The 19,096-nt window shown below is 36.0% G+C and overlaps 1 protein-coding gene across 6 annotated transcripts in view; it reads left to right on the top strand.

Annotated features, from left to right (window-relative positions):
* PHTF2 (putative homeodomain transcription factor 2) overlaps positions 1-19,096 on the top strand; it is a 177,496-nt gene that overhangs the window by 18,572 nt on the left and 139,828 nt on the right. For all 6 annotated transcript variants that reach the window (XM_057549548.1, XM_057549549.1, XM_057549551.1 and 3 more), the window contains exon 2: positions 10,375-10,454. In XM_057549548.1, the coding sequence (XP_057405531.1) occupies positions 10,410-10,454 (45 nt within the window). In that variant the 5' untranslated portion in view covers positions 10,375-10,409. The remainder of the gene's footprint in view (positions 1-10,374; positions 10,455-19,096) is intronic.

Raw genomic sequence — 19,096 nt, 5'->3', positions numbered from 1 at the left:
TAAGTACCAAATTGAGTAGATAGTAAAAGAATAGTAGATTTGAGGAGGAAAAATGCATTTTAGCTTTGTTTTCCCTGGAGGTAGTTGTAACAGGTTCACAGAAGAGCTTAAGCTTGGTTCTGTATTTTGTTTAGTATCTTGAATTTATAAAAAGAATTGAAACTGGGTGTCTTCCCTTTACTTCCCTCTGTTAGAAATAACAGAAGTAAAATTGCAGCTGTTGTTAGTTTAGAATCCTATTTTAGAATATTTAAATTTTGCTGTTCAGTTGAGTCAGTAACTCAAAAGATTGTCATTAGCACTTAAAAAATAAGTGTTAAAAAATAAATTTAGGTATTTATGAGTAAAAATGAAGTAGAATCACAGAATTTTCCCTTCACTAAAAACCAAATGAAAATAGGAAAAAGTGGGTGGGGGAAGGAGAGGGCAAAAAAATGGAATAGAAGCGGACGAGAAAGGGGTATGTACAACCTTATGCCAAATACTTCAAAAAGTGGAGGCCAGGAAAGAATGAGAAGATACTGGGTGTATCTGTCAGGTTTATAATTCCAGCCCCCTATCCCAGAAGCCAGACTAAGCAAAGATGAGGCCTGCAAAACAGGAGGTATCCTCACTAACACTCTCCAGGGAAGCAGATCTAAGAGATGAGTAGGAAACAAAAAGTCAACGAAAAATCCTTGAGAAGACCCCGAATACTAATGCTGAACCTCACGCTGTCAGGGAACATTGACATTTTGAAAGGTACTCTCATTAAGGGCAAGAACCAAAGCCCATGAAGGTAGGATAGCCCTCTGACTGGGGGGATGGATCCTGGTATAGGACACTTAATGACGTTTCAGCAGTGGCTATACTCAGTCCAAACTTAGCTTTCTTTCTCCATTTCCTGCATTGATGGGTTATAGAAAAATAGATTAAAAGCAGTATCCAGATCTCAAATTGAAGTTTGTGTGTGGTGTGTGCATGCACATGTGTGCATAGAAATAAAAATGTTCCCAGCTAAGGTAAAAAGGATGTTGAAGTTGTCAAGGAGAACCCATTAGATATCAAAATAAGTAGGAGCTCAGTGTAGCACTCCCCATGTTAAACATGATCAAGATTTTTTTAAAAGATGGCATGGCAACTCTACAAATACACTACAGGAAAAAAATAAATGAAAGAAATGACCATGAAAAAACAATAAGACTATCCTACCTAAGCATAACTTGTATCCCTGGAATAGAGACTCCACCAAATGGAACAGAAAAAGATTTCAGAAATATCATGCAAAAATTACGTTTGCAGGTTGAAAGGCTCTGAACACCAGGAAAAAAAATTGTGAAATGTTGAAAAATGACTACACCCTAGTAGTTAGTAACTTCAGAAATAAGCAGAGAATTATTTTGGCATCCTGGCCAAAAAGAAAACCTGAGCTATGTGTGGTGTAGGGGGTGGATCTAGCTGACTGCAAACTTCTCAGTTACGTACAATTCCAAAAGACATTCGAACAATATTTACAAAGTTTTGATGGCAAAAAAAGTATATATCAAAAGTATTATACTCAGCAGTATCAGATTTGGTTTGGCTGCTAATAACAATGGCTAAAACTATAAGGATTTATAATCTTGGATACAAGAAATATGGAGGTAGGCAGTCAGAACTGGTAAGGTGGCTTCATCCGGCAACCTAGGTTCCTTCCTATCTATGAATACACCTGGCTTCTGGTCTCAATATCACTGTCCATGGTGGCTGCTGGAGCTTTGGCCATTAAAACAGCATTCCAGGGAGCAGGAAATGGAAAGGGGGGAAAGAACCAAGGGCTTTCTCCAACTGAGTGAGATTCTTTTAAGGGGCCTAACTTGGAAGTTCCACCTAACACCGCTGTATCTGGACCAGAATATAGTCACAGCCACACCTGGCTTAGGAAAGGTCTTCATTTTGGGCAACAATGTGTCCAGCAAAATGTTTGCAAAAGGAAAAGGAGGATGGAATAATGGGAGTCAATTAGCGATCATTGGTGATTTTTTTACAGGTGTCCTCTTCTTTATCAGCCCTTTCTTCTTCTCATTTCACCTTGACTTCTATCTCCTCCACTCCATTTAAATTGCTCCTCCCAAGTTCATTCTAACCTCTGTTTTGTTTAATCCAGTGATCTGTTAGCAGCCTACTCCTTTGTAAAAGACCCTCCTCTCTTGGATTCTGTGACATCACACTCACCTGCTTTCTTTCTACTCATTTTCTGTTCTTGGCCTCTCTTATTTCACTTCTCTGAATAGTAGTCGACTTGAGGCTGAACCCTTTTCTTCTCTAATTATACTCTTCTTAGTTGATATGTCAGTCACATGATTTTATTGAAGTCATCTCTGCGCACAGGTCTTAAGTATACTTTAGTTTTGACAAATGCATGTATCTGTGTAACACACCTCTGATTTTAAATATTGAGTATGTGTTCATGGCTTCTATACTCATATCTCTATCTTTATCTTGAGCTCAGACTCAAGTATCTAACTACTTGTTTGACATCTTTATTTTTATGTCAAATAGGTATTGTCACCTTAACGGGTCTAAAACTATTTTTTTGTATTACTTTCATAAACGTTGTTTTAAGTTATTTTTTATTGGAGTATAGTTACTTTACAGTGTTGTTCATAAACCATTTTTTTTAAAAAAATGCATCCATCTCAGAAAAATGGTTCAAACCCCAAACCTAGATTCTTCTCCCTAATCCCTCCCCCAACCTGCCCCATCCTAGTCCATTTCTAGATCTTGTTGATTTTACCCATAAATAAGCTTCCTTTCTGTTCCTTAAAAATTCTGAGCTCATTCTCACTTCAAGGTCTTGGTGTTTACTGTTCCCTCTGCTCAGAATGTCCTCCCTCAATTCTTAACATAGCTGGCTGTTCTCATCCTTCAGATCTCAATTCATGTGTCATCTCAGAGGGGACTTCTTTGGCTGTCTTTTCCAAAAGTACCCCACTCCATCCCAACTATATCTCCCTGTTTATTTCCTTGATAGCACCACCTCAACACAAAATTATATTGTGTGCTGTTCATTTTCTATCTTCTCTTTCTGCATTGTAAGTTTCGTCACAGCAGGGACCTTGTTACTTGTTCACTGTTGTGACCTTAGTGCCTAAAACAGTGCAATATTAGGAAGTGTTCAGTAAATAAATATTTTAATTAATACATTAATTTTAATTAATATTTATATTAATATTTATTAATGTATATATCAGATACTGGCTGAAACATCTCTAAAGTAGTGTTTTTCAAATTTTATTCATGGTATTTTTAATGAGGTATAGGTAGCAATTTTTTTTTTTTTTTTTTAATCTTTTGACTTTTTTTTTTTTTTTTTTTAAATTTATTGATTGATTGATTGCTTGACTGCTATGTTGGGTCTTCGTTTCTGTGCTAGGGCTTTCTCTAGTTGCGGCAAGCGGGGGCCACTCTTCATCGCGGTGTGCGGGCCTCTCACTATCGTGGCCTCTCTTGTTGCGGAGCACAGGCTCCAGACGCGCAGGCTCAGTAGTTGTGGCTCACGGGTCTAGTTGCTCCGCGGCATGTGGGATCTTCCCAGACCAGGGCGCGAACCCGTGTCCCCTGCATTAGCAGGCAGACTCTCAACCACTACGCCACCAGGGAAGCCCTAGGTAGCAATTTTTAATCTAAATAAATTCATTTTGACGATCTGTTAAATCTTTAAACCATTTGATTATCATTTCATGCATTATCATTTTGTTATGGAGTACCTGGAATACTAATTTAGTTAATGTTTTTACTAGAGGCCTCTAATAACATATCCATATTTGAATGATGACTGAAGAGTTGATGTAAAAAATTTCTTGTGAGTAAATGAGGAAGTTAAACCATTTAGATTGTATTTCATTATTGATTTTTCCAAATGGCACAACAGTCAAAACAAGAATCACTTACACAGTACACTATCAATTAAGTATTTGAAGGACCTTTTAAGTATTTAAAAAAAAAAAAAAAAAGCCCAAAGGAATGCTATTAGTAGAGATTTTGTGGGTACGTGCTAAAGTTAAGAAACCTGAAATTCAAAGAGCTGCTTTTAAAGGACATACAGGGTGGGTTGGCTGTACACATCAGGAAGTTCTACAGAGGGTTTTGTGGGTATTAAGATTATAACTCTAGTTATTCTCTTAGATTTCACAATAGTACAACATGTTTTTGTAAATACAGATTTACACAGAAGTTACTTGGCTGTAATTTTTCTTCTTAGGTTAGGTGTTATCTTCTAGCCCTTAAATACACAGACTATGTGTTGGTTCCATGAAGGAAAATAAGAATTACAAATATTCCTTTTATGAACTGGTGTAATAGAAAGTGTACACCTCTTGGACCTCATTTTGCATTTGATTTTTCTAAGATTGGAAACGACTTTAAACATATAGTTTGTGGTATATATTCTTCACAACATTTCCATGAAATAAAATCCTGTTCCAGATGAAGAATTTTGTAAGTTTTCAAGAAATTGTAACAATTTGTAGGTCATATGATTAGAAAATAGCAACCCTGAAACTAGTAGAAGGTTTCCGTCTGTCCACACCAGGCTCCTCCTACCAGAATTTCACTTTTTTTTTAACTTCAATATCAGTATGAAAAAAATTGGTTTGAACCTTAGTGTTTATTACCTTTTTAAGGACAGAATAGCTTTGTTCCTAGTGTCTGAAGTCTAAAAATTGCTTATTTTAGCCTTGGAGGAGGCAACTGAATTATATATAACTTTACTTTAGCATTTAGGAATAGAGGTAGACTAGACTTGGCAGGTTTGACTTTTACTCCTGTTCATTGTACTTTATAGGTCTGCAAATCCTTATATATTGGTTGATTGAGTGACATGTCAGCAAATAAACCAGCCATACTAATTATACTTCACAATGTTTTTGTACCTTTTAGTATTAGGAAAGAGTATGTTTCTATGTTTATATGCATGTCGGGGTAGTGCAGGAGTTTGACAGGTAGAATTTTTAATTTCTGGCCTGCCAGCTAAAAATTGTCACTCTCCATCTGGCACTACAAGAGTGAAGTTGTTAGCCACTGTGGTCGCTGACCTTCAACACACCCTGAAAGGAGTTCAGGGTGGAGATTGTGGAGATCAGGAATGAGGCATTCTGTGCTCTCGGAAAAACTGGCAGTACAGGCCTTCATATAGTTAGATATTTTCAGAAGATTTTATGAGCCCAATTTCTTGTATACTTTCATATCTGGAAAAGCACTAAAATCATTCAGGGAGACATCTGCTCCTCGTGACTAGCAGCGGTCTTCTTGTGACTAGTAGCAACCTTCTGCCAAAATGTGTGATTAATTGCATGTATCCCCACCTTTACCAAAATCACATATATACTGACCTCACCCCCTACCTCTTCGGAGCAGTTCCTCAGAGCTTTGTGAAAGGCTCGTCTTCCAGGCTGTAGTCCTCATTTTGCCCCAAATGAAACTTAACTGACCACTCTCACTGTTGTGCTTTTTTCTTTTTTTTTTTTTTTTCAGTCGATAGAAAATTTAAATTCATTCATCTGTGATGGTACCAATACTTTGGTTGGCAACTGTTTAATTTGGTTTGTAAACATTTGTGCTTAATATATACAAAAAGCTATCGGAGAGTTCCGAGGTAGTAAAGACATTGGACTGCTCTCAAAGAACTTATGGATAGTGGTAGGGGCACATATACAGACAAGTATACAAAAGTTTGTACAAAACAGAACATATTAAGTGTAATGGGAATACAGAACAGGATGAGAAGTATTTAATGGAGGAATTTGGGACAAACTTATAGAGAAAGTAGAATTTAGGAGGCCTTCTTGAAATCTTCCTTGTTTTGGAAAGAGAAGAAGTGTTAATTTTGGCACAGAGGTAGAAAAGTGTAGGAAGTGTGGTATGATTGAAACAGATGTATGAGAAGACGGTGAGCAGTAATGTTGGGTAAGTAGGTTAGTGTGAGACTTTAGAGGGTCTAAATACAATTCTAAGTGCAGTGGGGAGTGACACAAGGTTGCTGAATAGCGTAATAATGAGATTCCAAATATGTATCACTGATTTAACTAATGTTAATATTTTTGGGTGTATTAGTAAAGGAATTCAGAGGAACTCCTGTACATTATTCGAATTTTTATTTAACCTTTATTGAGTTGTGGAATATTTGACTAGATGGCACTGGTGAGAAACGAAGGCCCAGAGAATTCAGTAACTAATTCAAAAGCCCTAGCTCTTAGTGTCAGAACTTGAATCTAGAACCCAGTTCTCCTGATGCTTAGTCATTGCTTTTTCTCTGCTCTCCTTCCTCTTCTGCATATTATAATGTGTTGGGTACTTAGTGAGACACAAAGGAAGAAGGATGCCTCTTTTTTTCCTTAAGAGTGTTTACATATGATTGAATGACATGTGTGGCTATATTGCTTTGCATTTTTATTTATATACCAGATTTATTAGTACAAATTAGTGCTGGAAGAGACATCCAGCTTCAACATTTTTTAGTCCAAATGAACCCTTACAGAAAGCTAGCTTCATCTTGGAGGAAGTAGGATTTGAACTGATCTAGAAGGATGGATGAGTGGAGAAAAGGAATGAGAATTACAGCACAAGTGAAGTGTCAGAGGTGTGCATAAATTATTTTCTGAGAGTAGTGAGAGTCATGCTGGAACAGAGAAATTTGTTTTAGAATTATGAGAGAAGTACATTGTAACATTACGTAGTATTCCATAGACTGATTTTTTTTTTTTCTAACATAGGGAATGGTTAAAAACTTGCTTTTTCTTTGGCTATATCTGTGCAAAGAATACTTGTGGGTATTTGATAGTGAGATTTTTTTTTCTTTTTTTTTAGAATTTTATTTTATTTTATTTATTTTTGGCTGCTTTGGGTGTTTGTTGCTGCGCGCGGGCTTTCTCTAGTTGTGGCGAGCGGGGGCTACTCTTCGTCGCCGTGCGCGGGCTTCTCATTGCAGTGGCTTCTCTTGTTGCAGAGAATGGGCTCTAGGCACGGGCTTCAGTAGTTGTGGCTCGCGGGCTCTAGAGCACAGGCTCAGTAGTTGTGGTGCATGGGCTTAGTTGCTCCGCAACATGTGGGATCTTCCCAGACCAGGGCTCGAACCCGTGTCCCCTTCATTGGCAGGTGGATTCTTAACCACTGCGCCACCAGGCAAGTCCCTGATAGTGAGATTCGATAAAAGCAGACTTAACATACTGTCTCTTCATAGTCATCTTTTTCCTCTATCCTAGTCTTTGGCATTATAAATGCATTTTGTGTAGACCTTGACATAGTAAAGAGTAATTTCAGATGTTTTGACAAGTATGATGACTAAAGCAGCGTCGAGAGAATTAGCTCAGAGTAGCTGTCTATGGCAGTATTTAAATGTTATGCCTATGGTTAGCTCTGTGTTTTCACAATTGGATTATTTTTATATCTTAATATCATCTTTCTATCAAATTGTTTGATCAAAAAAGATTAAGATCCTCTGTTTAAGGTACCCAATAAGCTTAATATTCTACTCTTCTCTGTAAATTAATTTCAGTGTCAATTTAGCATAAAAAGTATTTATCATGAACTATCATGATAAAAGAGACTATAAACCTGTATTCCTGGACCGTTAGAATCAAAGAAGTTGGAAAAGCTTTAGAAATAATCTTTATTATTCATGAAATCATTTGTTGATTTATTATTTCTTGTTGTTTATACTCATGTGTCTGTGCTTTGTCAGATGTCTGATTCAGGAATCTGTCTTAGCATGCTGTAAAACCTGTTTTAAAAATAGATATGAGCCATTCTGTGTCACTGAAAGGTTGTTGACACAATGGAAAAACTGTTAAATGAGTTTGTAGAGCAAAACTTACAACTACCTGAAGAAAGGTTGTGTTTCTTTTTTTTAAACAAAATTGATTGAAATTTTATGTCCGTAAATCCAAATGAATATAATTAAAATATTTAGAACATTTTATGTACCTAGTGTACTGTTAGAGTTGATTTTCAAAATTTATTTCTTAGTGTAGCTTGGTGTAAACCAAAGTATATAAAAAAAACTTTGAGATTATTTTATTTGAACCAGGTACTGTTTTCCTCACTTCCACTGAAGCTTTTTCTTAAAAATAAATAAATAAATAAATAAATAAATAAATACTATTTATATGTGACCATTTAAATATTCCCCAAATATATTAAATATCTTATATATTTAATAGATTGGGTGAATAAAAAATCCTTTCACATTTTCTATATGAAATGCATATTATTTATACCACTGGGGATTAGAAAGAGGATCTTTATTTTGGTAGATAAGCTGGAATTTTTGTCAGTAAAGATTCGGTGAGATTAAAGGACAGTAAAGTGAAAAATTGATATTTTCATACTTTTTGTAGCATTTTTTTGTAGTTTGCATTTGGCAAGGTGGGAACAGGAGAGGGAGGAGAGTTATAACCAGTTTGGAAAACATACACAATAGTCTTCACAGACAATTATAATGAAGGTGTAATGTTGTAATGAATAGTCTGCTGACCGAATCAAGGTAAAACCTCTAGGACAAAATGTGGTTAAAGTTAATGAATTACTCCCAAAGGCCTCCAGGACAGAAAAACAAAAAATGGGAGATTTTAAGTCAGTGAGGACAAGCTTCCCCCCAGAACCCTGGTAAGAGAAATAAAGGTAGCCACATCTGACTGAGAAACTTCAGAGGAGGTGAACTTTGAAATCTCTAAATAATCCATGTGTATGTAGTTGAGAATTGACGTTGCAATCTTAGGATAATCAGGCAACTATTTTTATTTTAACTGTCAACAAAAACTGATTGCACGTTTTCCTTCTCTAACCTGTTTGCCATGTTTAAAAAAGGAAATATAAATATTTCCCAGTTCCTGAATTGGGGAATTTTTAAATATAAAATTAATAATAAAATAATTATAATTGACCATCTATATGTACTAGACTTTGGTAAGCATTTTATGTATATTGTCTTATTTATTAGTCACAAAAACTCTGTAAGGGATAGATAGGTACAGTTACTCCTGTTTTATAAGTGAAAGAAACTAGATCATAGAGGTGAAGTGACTTCTTCAATATTGCATATTAGTTAGTGGAACCATTTGAATCCTCATCTTTTGACTCTATGCTCCTTCTCTTTCCATGATGCCAGGGAATTTATGAGGTTTTCAAAACATGGTTTACTTGAATTTGATCAGTTAAAGATGCAATCAGTATCTTAGGAAAGGTAATAAATAATCTGGTCTCTAACACTGTCAAAAATATATGCAGTCACAACATTGTAAATCAACTATATTTCAATAAGAGTTTAAAAAATACAGGCAGTAAGTAAATTCTGCCTTAAATTTTAGAAGTTGATCTGAATATTTGAACTTGCTGGTAATAATTGTCATTATATTTGAATCCTTATATGCTCCCAAGAATGGAGTATAAAACCTCTGGTATTTTGTTTACTCTGGGCAAACTCTGTAATGTTAGCATCTCGCCGGTTGCAGATCTGCATGTGCTAGGATTGGCTGAGCAGGGTGCTCTAAGAATTTTCTTGAGATCCTGTTTGGCCTTGGATGATTCCAATTTGTAATGAGTTCTGCAATGAATTCTGCGTTTGAACCTGTTTAAGCTCATCCTTAACACCTGCCAGAGATGCCCTCCATGCCGGTGTAGTATTAAGACTAGAAAAGTATTCCAGAGGTAACTGGAATCAATCTGAAATTAATTTTCTCTAGGAGTAAGGAACCATTAAGTTTAGTATCTAGAAAGATGCTTATGAAGTAGTCTGTGGTAAATTTCTAAATATTAGCAAACTGTGATATCTGAGAAGTCCTTAATAGTAGTTATTCCTGTGTAATTAACTCTAATATTAGCTTAGTATTTAACATACGTTAATTAGGTTTCTCCAGCTATTTGATTTTCGTTCAACTTTGTGTTTACTGAGTATCAGGGAAAATTAAATATGATTATAAATTTTGGAATCTCTATCAAGCCATCCTTTAGCAACAGTAATTGATGCTAGTTCCTAGATAGAAGCTGAAGCAAAACTGATCTGTTACTGAGTGAATGGATTGATTCCTATCATATGAGAATTTATAAATGAAAAATTTCCTGTATAACCTGGAAAATTCTGAAATATATTTAAAAGACTTATTTTTTAAAAAACAATTCAACTATTTTGTAAGAAAATTTAAGTGTTATATTCATGTAGAAGGATCTTTTCTTACGGCAACTGATTTTTGTTTACTTAAGGGAACCTGTTGCTAAAATAGTAATGAGGAAGGGTGTAATATAAGTATAGTCATACACCCCTTGCTGTGCAAGTAACCAGAGTGCTATGTACACATGTTGTTCAGTCTCCTTTTAGAAGGTGGAAGTCAAGTCCTTTGTATGTTTTTCTCTCTTGCACAGCCTAAAATGACGAATGTGTGATCTCAGTGGAATAAATGGCGTCCAAAGTCACAGATGCTATAGTGTGGTATCAAAAGAAGGTAAGTTGATAGTCAAAAGCTTTTAACCTTTTAAATGTTTTTATTCTAAAAACGCACGCTTTTTTTTAATACGATGGATTTATGTCAAGTGTTACCTAAAATAAGAAAGGTGGTGCTTAGAAATATTTTTCTCTACTTTTTACTCCACATTATCAAAGTAGCTAGATTATTTTCAGTTAAAATATAAACCAAATATCCAGGATTATGAATACAGTTAGCATTTTATGAAAGCATTAAATTTTTTCTTACATTAATTTCTTTTGAAGAAAGCTAGGTTAACAGAGCTGTTATAATTTTATAACAAGGGAAACTATAGTTTAAATCTATTTCTTGTAAGTTACAATTCAACAGCTGAATCTTTTCAGTAGAATAAACCTTTGGAGACTGTATTTTCCAAACTGAAATATTAAAATGTTTATTTTGATGTTTTAGGAATAGTCGTCATAACTACTTAACTAGCTGTGTCATCCTACGTTTCAAAATAAGTTTTACCAATGTAATGTTTTCTTTATAAAGTACAAATTCTGATGCCTTTTTTGAAGATACAGTAAGCTGTTTATTCCTGAAGAGTGTTGTTTACACTCTTTAAAATGTATTGTTGTTTTATGTGGTATCTTAGATTTTTAGCTTATATAGTGAATTACGTTTGTTTTCACATTTTAAAACGTTTTGATGCCTTATTCATTAGGTCCCTATTAACAAAGATAAATATATATTTAAAGCTTTTCCTATGTATGGGAAAATCAGACAATTTTAAAATTTAGTTGAATTGTAAATACATGGTAAATTAGCACACTTTAAAGATTAGACATACCTAAGAATACAGTCTGTGTTTGGATGTGTCATTTCCTTTCTGGGTAGAACATACCACAGATATACAGTATCACATTTTTCTTGTAAAGTAATAAATTGGAAGTACTGATGTTGATCATACTATGAATTCAATCTTTTGTGTTTTTATATTAGTGTTATCTTTACTTTTAAATTTCCAGTCAACTTAAAAGAAAGCTGAATTAAAGAAAACTAATTTTTTTTCCTACATAAATCTTTGAAAGCTTTTCTCTTAATTTCTACTTATGAGAGTTAGTAATATTTATTAAACATTTTATCTATCGGACTTTTTATGTTTAAACATTTCAAACTTCACTGAAGATCATTTGTAGGATGTGTTAGATTAATTGACCTTTCTTGAGATCGGAGAGTTTGAAGTATTATACTCACATTCAGTTTTAGCACAGTAACACCCTTCTTATCTGAGGATCGTCTATCTAGCAGCTTTGGATATGTGCAACCAAAAAATTCTCCAGAGCAACCCTAACAGATAAAACAAATTATATCTAGCAAATATAATCACATATTATGTTAGAGAGTCACCAGAACCATTAACCAGATTTGATTTGCTCTCTTGTTTTCTTTTGCTTTTAAATTTAATTTTCTTAAAGAATACGTGTGAATACTTTGAAAGATTTAGTATTTCAAGACTTTTTGAAAACAAAAATAACAGCCCCTATTGGTACCCTTTCCTATCCTTACCCAATCTCTGAGTTCTGCTCCCTGGAGGCAGTCGGTGTTTCAAAGTTCTGCTACTCTTCATCCTGGTAGGGAGTAGGGGAGGGTGGGTTGCAAATATAGGGTGTGAAGTTTGGGTTTTCATAATTACTTTTTGGGGAATACGGACATTTGTGGGTAGGAATTGGATACAAAATATCATGCAATATTCTAAATTAGAGTTGGCAAACTTTTTCTATAAAGGATCAGGTGGTAAGTGTTTTAGGCTTTGAGGGCCATAGGTCTCTGTGGAACTACTCAACTCTGCTGTTACAGGACAAAAGCAGCCATAGACAATATGTAAATGAATGAAATGAATGGCATGACTGTGTTTCAATAAAACTTAATTTACAGAAACCAGCAGTGCGTTAGATTTGGCCCACAGCCCTTAGTTTGCATACCTGTGCTCTAAGATAGCCTCATAGAGCTATCTTAGGGCACCAAAAAGAACTGCCCTGCTAAAAATGGAATAATGCCCTGTTGGATAACACTGTTTAGGTTTTTTTTATGGTATTTACTTTTTTTTTTATACATACCTACTTTGCCCAAGTCATAAAGGTGCAAAAGAAATTAAGTCATACAACCAAAATCAGTGACCAGATACCTATATTTATACCATAACTTCCTCTCTGTTCTCCCTGCTAGTTCCATGCTAAAACGCCATGAGGGAACAAGAGGGAGAAAGAACTATGGAAAATCTGGGTCGCTGAGGCAGCCTTCAAATTTAAGATGATTATTAGCCTTTGCCACAAAGCAATTAATTGTCACTAAATAGTTATACAGTTTAGCGATCTGAGTGGTAACTGTTATTTAGAATCTACTCAGTTGTCTCCAGAAAGTAGTGGGCAAGGGGCCCTTGCCTTTTCTTGATTATGTCATTATAGATGTTTTTTGTTGATTTTTGACTGTATGGTAAGGATTTAGCTTTTTTATGATTTCTTTCCAATCCCCCTACCCCATCCTCCCAGTGACTAAAATTTTGGTTAAATCAGTATTCGGGGCTTATGTTTGTGTATGCAGTATTTAGAGCAACATCATGTAGTATCTGTGATAATATTTCCTGTCTGTGCAACAGTTTTTATGTTTTGCTTTGTTTTTCTAGTTCTTGAAAGTCTCTGACAGAACTGAACAACTTTTGTTGTAGTCAGTCACATTCAGGTATTCTACCAATTTCTTTTTTTTCTTTCTTGGGAATAACCCTCCTAGAACTCTCTGTCCTCCTGCTCCATTCTTGGATGGATTGTTCTCAAGTCATGCCTCTCATCTGCCATCTTGGTATTTCCTTTTATCATCAGCCTGAGAGTTTCTTTCACTGCTCTTTGGTCATATAGATTTGTGCTCCTCTTAAATATAGGCTTATAAAAAAAAAAAGTCCTTTTCTTGCAGGAGGGACCCCTTCCAGGGCCCGAGAGTGGGCTCTTGTCCAACACTCTTAAATGAATTGTCTGAGGGGACACACATGCTGACAAAGCAAGAGACTTTATTAGGAAGGGGCACCTGGGTGGAGAGCAGGAGGGTAAGGGAACCCAGGAGGACTGCTCTGCCACATGGATTGCAGTCTCGGGTTTTATGGTGATGGATTAGTTTCCAGGTTGTCTCTGGCCAATCATTCTGACTCAGGGTCCTTCCTGGTGGCGCACGCATCACTCAGCCAAGATGGATTCCAGTGAGGAGGATTCTGGGAGGTTGGTAGGACATATGGACTGGCGTCTCCTATTGACCTTTCCCGAATTCTTCCAGTTGGTGGTGGCTTGTTAGTTCCGTGTTCCTTACTAGGACCTCCTGTTGTAAAATAACTCATGCAAATGGTTATTGTGGTGCCTGGCCAGGGTGGGTGGTTTCAGTCAGTGTTTCCCCTAACAGTTATATAACATTTTTTATGTGCCGGGCATTTTCTAGATGCTTTACATATATTAACTAATTTAACATAGGTAAATGAATGAAATGAGATAGAGGGTCTGTTTCCTGTCTCTGGACATTAGTGGGTGAAGCTCTGTTGCCTGAAGCTGTTGTAATGAACTTGCTCCCCAGAAGGGAGCTTGACAACAGGCCAAGTCTGGCAGAGTTGAAAGATGGAAAGATCCTGAGTTTTTCAGGACTTTTTGAGCCATGGAATTAATTAACTCTGGAAATATCTTATCTTGGGAATTCTTACTGTATGAGATAATAAATCCCCTTATGTTTTCAGTCACTTGAAGTTTAATTTTATTTCCTTGCAGCTGAAGGCATGCTAAGTGATAAACAAGAAATGCTTTCTGATGGTATGTGGTTTCCTGTATAGTGCTCTTTTGCCTCTGAATGCTTATAGTAGTAGATATAAAATTAAGATCTACCAAATAGAAGTACTGAGCCTCAGACAAATGGGATTATCACATTTTCTCTTTTAAGCTTTTTTTTCCCTTGAACCATATTCTCATAGGTACCATTAAATCTTTAATGTAATTTTAAACTACTGTGCCTTATAGTATGATATGGTTGAAAGAGCACTTGTATTCGATTTTGTGACATTTATCAGCTTGTAATATTGAATGTGTTACTCAATCTCTCTGAGCCTCAGTTCCTTCTTTTGTAATCTGAGGATGGTAGTGCTTCCTCTCTGTGCGTCACAGGGTTATGAAGGAGTGAATCAACTTTAAGTATAGTTTTTGAAAAGGTTTTTAAATTGGTTTATGAATTGTTGAATAAATATGAAGTATCACTCTTAAAAATAATACTAGTAATGCATCTTATAACTTGGAATATAGTAGATGAGACATTAGAGTGGCGGTCAGTACTCTGCAGTTTCTTTAATGACCAACAGGAGTATGTGCTGCACATACTTCTTCCATCTGACCAAAGAGGTGGGTATGTGACTAAGACCAGACCAGAAATGGTACCTCATTCCCTTGGCCACAGTGATGGGTCCAGGTAAATGTGACGACCCAAACTGTCCTATAGTTTTTTGTTTTTGTTTTGTTTTTTTTGTTTTTTTTGTGTGTGTGTTAGTTTCTGCTTTATAACAAAGTGAATCAGTTATACATATACATATGTTCCCATATCTCTTCCCTTTTGCATCTCCCTCCCTCCCACCCTCCCCATCCCACCGCTCTAGGTGGTCACAAAGCACCGAGCTGATCTGCCTGTGCTATGTGGCTGCTTCCCACTAGCTATCTATTTTACATTGGTAGTGTATATATGTCCATGACACTCTCTCACTTTGTCACATCTCACCCCTCCCCCTCCCCATATCCTCAAGTCCATTCTCTAGTAGGTCTGTGTCTTTATTCCCGTCTTGCCACTAGGTTCTTCATGGCCTTTTTTTTTTTCCTTAGATTCCATATATATGTGTTAGCATACTGTATTTGTTTTTCTCTTTCTGACTTACTTCACTCTGTATGACAGACTCTAACTCCATCCACCTCATTACAGATACCTCCATTTCATTTCTTTTTATGGCTGAGTAATAGTCCATTGTATATATGTGCCACATCTTCTTTATCCATTCATCCGATGATGGACACTTAGGTTGCTTCCATGTCCTGGCTATTGTAAATAGAGCTGCAATGAACATTTTGGTACATGACTCTTTTTGACCTATGGTTTTCTCAGGGTATATGCCCAGTAGTGGGATTGCTGGGTCGTATGGTAGTTCTATTTGTAGTTTTTTAAGGAACCTCCATACTGTTCTCCATAGTGGCTGTATCAATTTACATTCCCACCAACAGTGCAAGAGTGTTCCCTTTCCTCCACACCCTCTCCAGCATTTATTGTTTGTAGATTTTTTGATGATGGCCATTCTGACCGGTGTGAGATGATATCTCATTGTAGTTTGATTTGCATTTCTCTAATGATTAATGATGTTGAGCATTCTTTCATGTGTCTGTTGGCAATCTGTATATCTTCTTTGGAGAAATGTCTATTTAGGTCTTCTGCCCACTTTTGGATTGGGTTGTTCGTTTTTTTGTTATTGAGCTGCATGAGCTGCTTGTAAATCTTGGAGATTAATCCTTTGTCAGTTGCTTCATTTGCAAATATTTTCTCCCATTCTGAGGGTTGTCTTTTGGTCTTGTTTATGGTTTCCTTTGCTGTGCAAAAGCTTTTAAGTTTCATTAGGTCCCATTTGTTTATTTTTGGTTTTATTTCCATTCCTCTAGGAGCTGGGTCAAAAAGAATCTTGCTGTGATGTATGTCATAGAGTGTTCTGCCTATGTTTTCCTCTAAGAGTTTGATAGTGTCTGGCCTTACACTTAGGTCTTTAATCCATTTTGAGTTTATTTTTGTGTATGGTGTCAGGGAGTGTTCTAATTTCATACTTTTACATGTATCTGTGCAATTTTCCCAGCACCACTTATTGAAGAGGCTGTCTTTTCTCCACTGTATATGCTTGCCTCCTTTATCAAATATAAGGTGATCATATGTGCGTGGGTTTATCTCTGGACTTTCTGTCCTGTTCCATTGATCTATATTTCTGTTTTTGTGCCAGTACCAAACTGTCTTGATTACTGTAGCATTGTAGTATAGTCTGAAGTCAGGGAGCCTGATTCCTCCAGCTCCATTTTTCGTTCTCAAGATTGCTTTGGCTATTCAGGGTCTTTTGTGTTTCCATACAAATTGTGAAATTTTTTGTTCTAGTTCTGTGAAAAATGCCATTGGTAGTTTGATAGGGATTGCATTGAATCTGTAGATTGCTTTGGGTAGTAGAGTCATTTTCACAATGTTGATTCTTCCAATCCAAGAACATGGTATATCTCTCCATCTACTTGTATCATCTTTAATTTCTTTCATCAGTGTCCTATAATTTTCTGCATACAGGTCTTTTGTCTCCTTAGGTAGGTTTATTCCTAGATATTTTATTCTTTTTGTTGCAGTGGAAAACGGGAGTGTTTTCTTAATTTCACTTTCAGATTTTTCGTCATTAGTGTATAGAAATGCAAGAGATTTCTGTGCATTAATTTTGTATCCTGCTACTTTACCAAATTCATTGATTAGCTCTAGTAGTTTTCTGGTAGCATCTTTAGGATTCTCTATGTATAGTATCATGTCATCTGCAAACAGTGACAGCTTTACTTCTTCTTTTCCGATTTGGATTCCTTTTATTTCTTTGTCTTCTCTGATTGCTGTGGCTAACACTTCCAAAACTATGTTGAATAATAGTGGTGAGAGTGGGCAACCTTGTCTTGTTCCTGATCTTAGTGGAAATGGTTTCAGTTTTTCACCATTGAGGACAATGTTGGCTGTGGGTTTGTCATATATGGCCTTTATTATGTTGAGGAAAGTTCCCTCTATGCCTACTTTCTGCAGGGCTTTTATCATAAATGGGTGTTGAATTTTGTCGAAAGCTTTCTCTGCATCGATTGAGATGATCATATGGTTTTTCTCCTTCAGTTTTTTAATATGGTGTATCACGTTGATTGATTTGTGTATACTGAAGAATCCTTGCATTCCTGGGATAAACCCCACTTGATCATGGTGTATGATCCTTTAAATGTGCTGTTGGATTCTGTTTGCTAGTATTTTGTTGGGGATTTTTGCATCTATGTTCATCAGTGATATTGGCCTGTAGTTTTCTTTCTTTGTGATATCTTTGTCTGGTTTTGGTATCAGGGTGATGGTGGCCTCGTAGAATGAGTTTGGGAGTGTTCCTCCCTCTGCACTATTTTGGAAGAGTTTGAGAAGGATAGGTGTTAGCTCTTCTCTAAATGTTTGATAGAATTCACCTGTGAAGCCATTTGGTCCTGGGCTTTTGTTTGTTGGAAGATTTTTAATCACAGTTTCATTTTCAGTGCTTGTGATTGGTCTGTTCATATTTTCTATTTCTTCCTGGTTCAGTCTCGGCAGGTTGTGCATTTCTAAGAATCTGTCCATTTCTTCCAGGTTGTCCATTTTATTGGCATAGAGTTGCTTGTAGTAATCTCTCATGATCGTTTGTATTTCTGCAGTGTCAGTGGTTACTTCTCCTTTTTCATTTCTAATTCTATTGATTTGAGTCTTCTCCCTTTTTCTCTTGATGAGTCTGGCTAATGGTTTATCAATTTCGTTTATCTTCTCAAAGAACCAGCTTTTAGTTTCATCGATTTTTGCTATTGTTTCCTTCATTTCTTTTTCATTTATTTCTGACCTGATCTTTATGATTTCTTTCCTTCTGCTAGCTTTGGGGTTTTTTTGTTCTTCTTTCTCTAATTGCTTTAGGTGCAAGGTTAGGTTGTTTATTCGAGATGTTTCCTGTTTCTTGAGGTAGGCTTGTATTGCTATAAACTTCCCTCTTAGCACTGCTTTTGCTGCGTCCCATAGGTTTTGGGTCGTCGTGTCTCCATTGTCATTTGTTTCTAGGTATTTTTTGATTTCCCCTTTGATTTCTTCAGTGATCACTTCGTTATTAAGTAGTGTAGCCTCCATGTGTTTGTATATTTTACAGATCTTTTCCTGTAATTGATATCTAGTCTCATAGCATTGTGCTCGGAAAAGATACTTGATACGATTTCAATTTTCTTAAATTTACCAAGGCTTGATTTGTGACCCAAGATATGATCTATCCTGGAGAATGTTCCATGAGCACTTGAGAAAAATGTGTATTCTGTTGTTTTTGGGTGGAATGTCCTATAGATATCAATTAAGTCCATCTTGTTTAATGTATCATTTAAAGCTTGTGTTTCCTTATTTATTTTCATTTTGGATGATCTGTCCATTGGTGAAAGTGGGGTGTTAAAGTCCCCTACTATGATTGTGTTGCTGTCGATTTCCCCTTTTATGGCTGTTAGTATCTGCCTTATGTATTGAGGTGCTCCTTTGTTGGGTGCATAAATATTTACAGTTGTTATACCTTCCTCTTGGATCGATCCCTTGATCATTAAATAGTGTCCTTCTTTGTCTCTTGTAATAGTCTTTATTTTAAAGTCTGTTTTGTCTGATATGAGAATTGATACTCAAGCTTTCTTTTGATTTCCATTTGCATGGAATATCTTTTTCCATCCCCTCACTTTCAGTCTGTATGTGTCTCTAGGTCTGAAGTGGGTCTCTTGTAGACAGCATATATATGGGTCTTGTTTTTGTATCCATTCAGCCAGTCTGTGTCTTTTGGTGGGAACATTTAATCCATTTACATTTAAGGTAATTAT

This window comes from Balaenoptera acutorostrata, chromosome 7, assembly GCF_949987535.1.
Source record: "Balaenoptera acutorostrata chromosome 7, mBalAcu1.1, whole genome shotgun sequence".
NCBI classification, from domain to species: domain Eukaryota; kingdom Metazoa; phylum Chordata; class Mammalia; order Artiodactyla; family Balaenopteridae; genus Balaenoptera; species Balaenoptera acutorostrata.
This window is presented reverse-complemented; position numbering and strand designations above follow the sequence as displayed.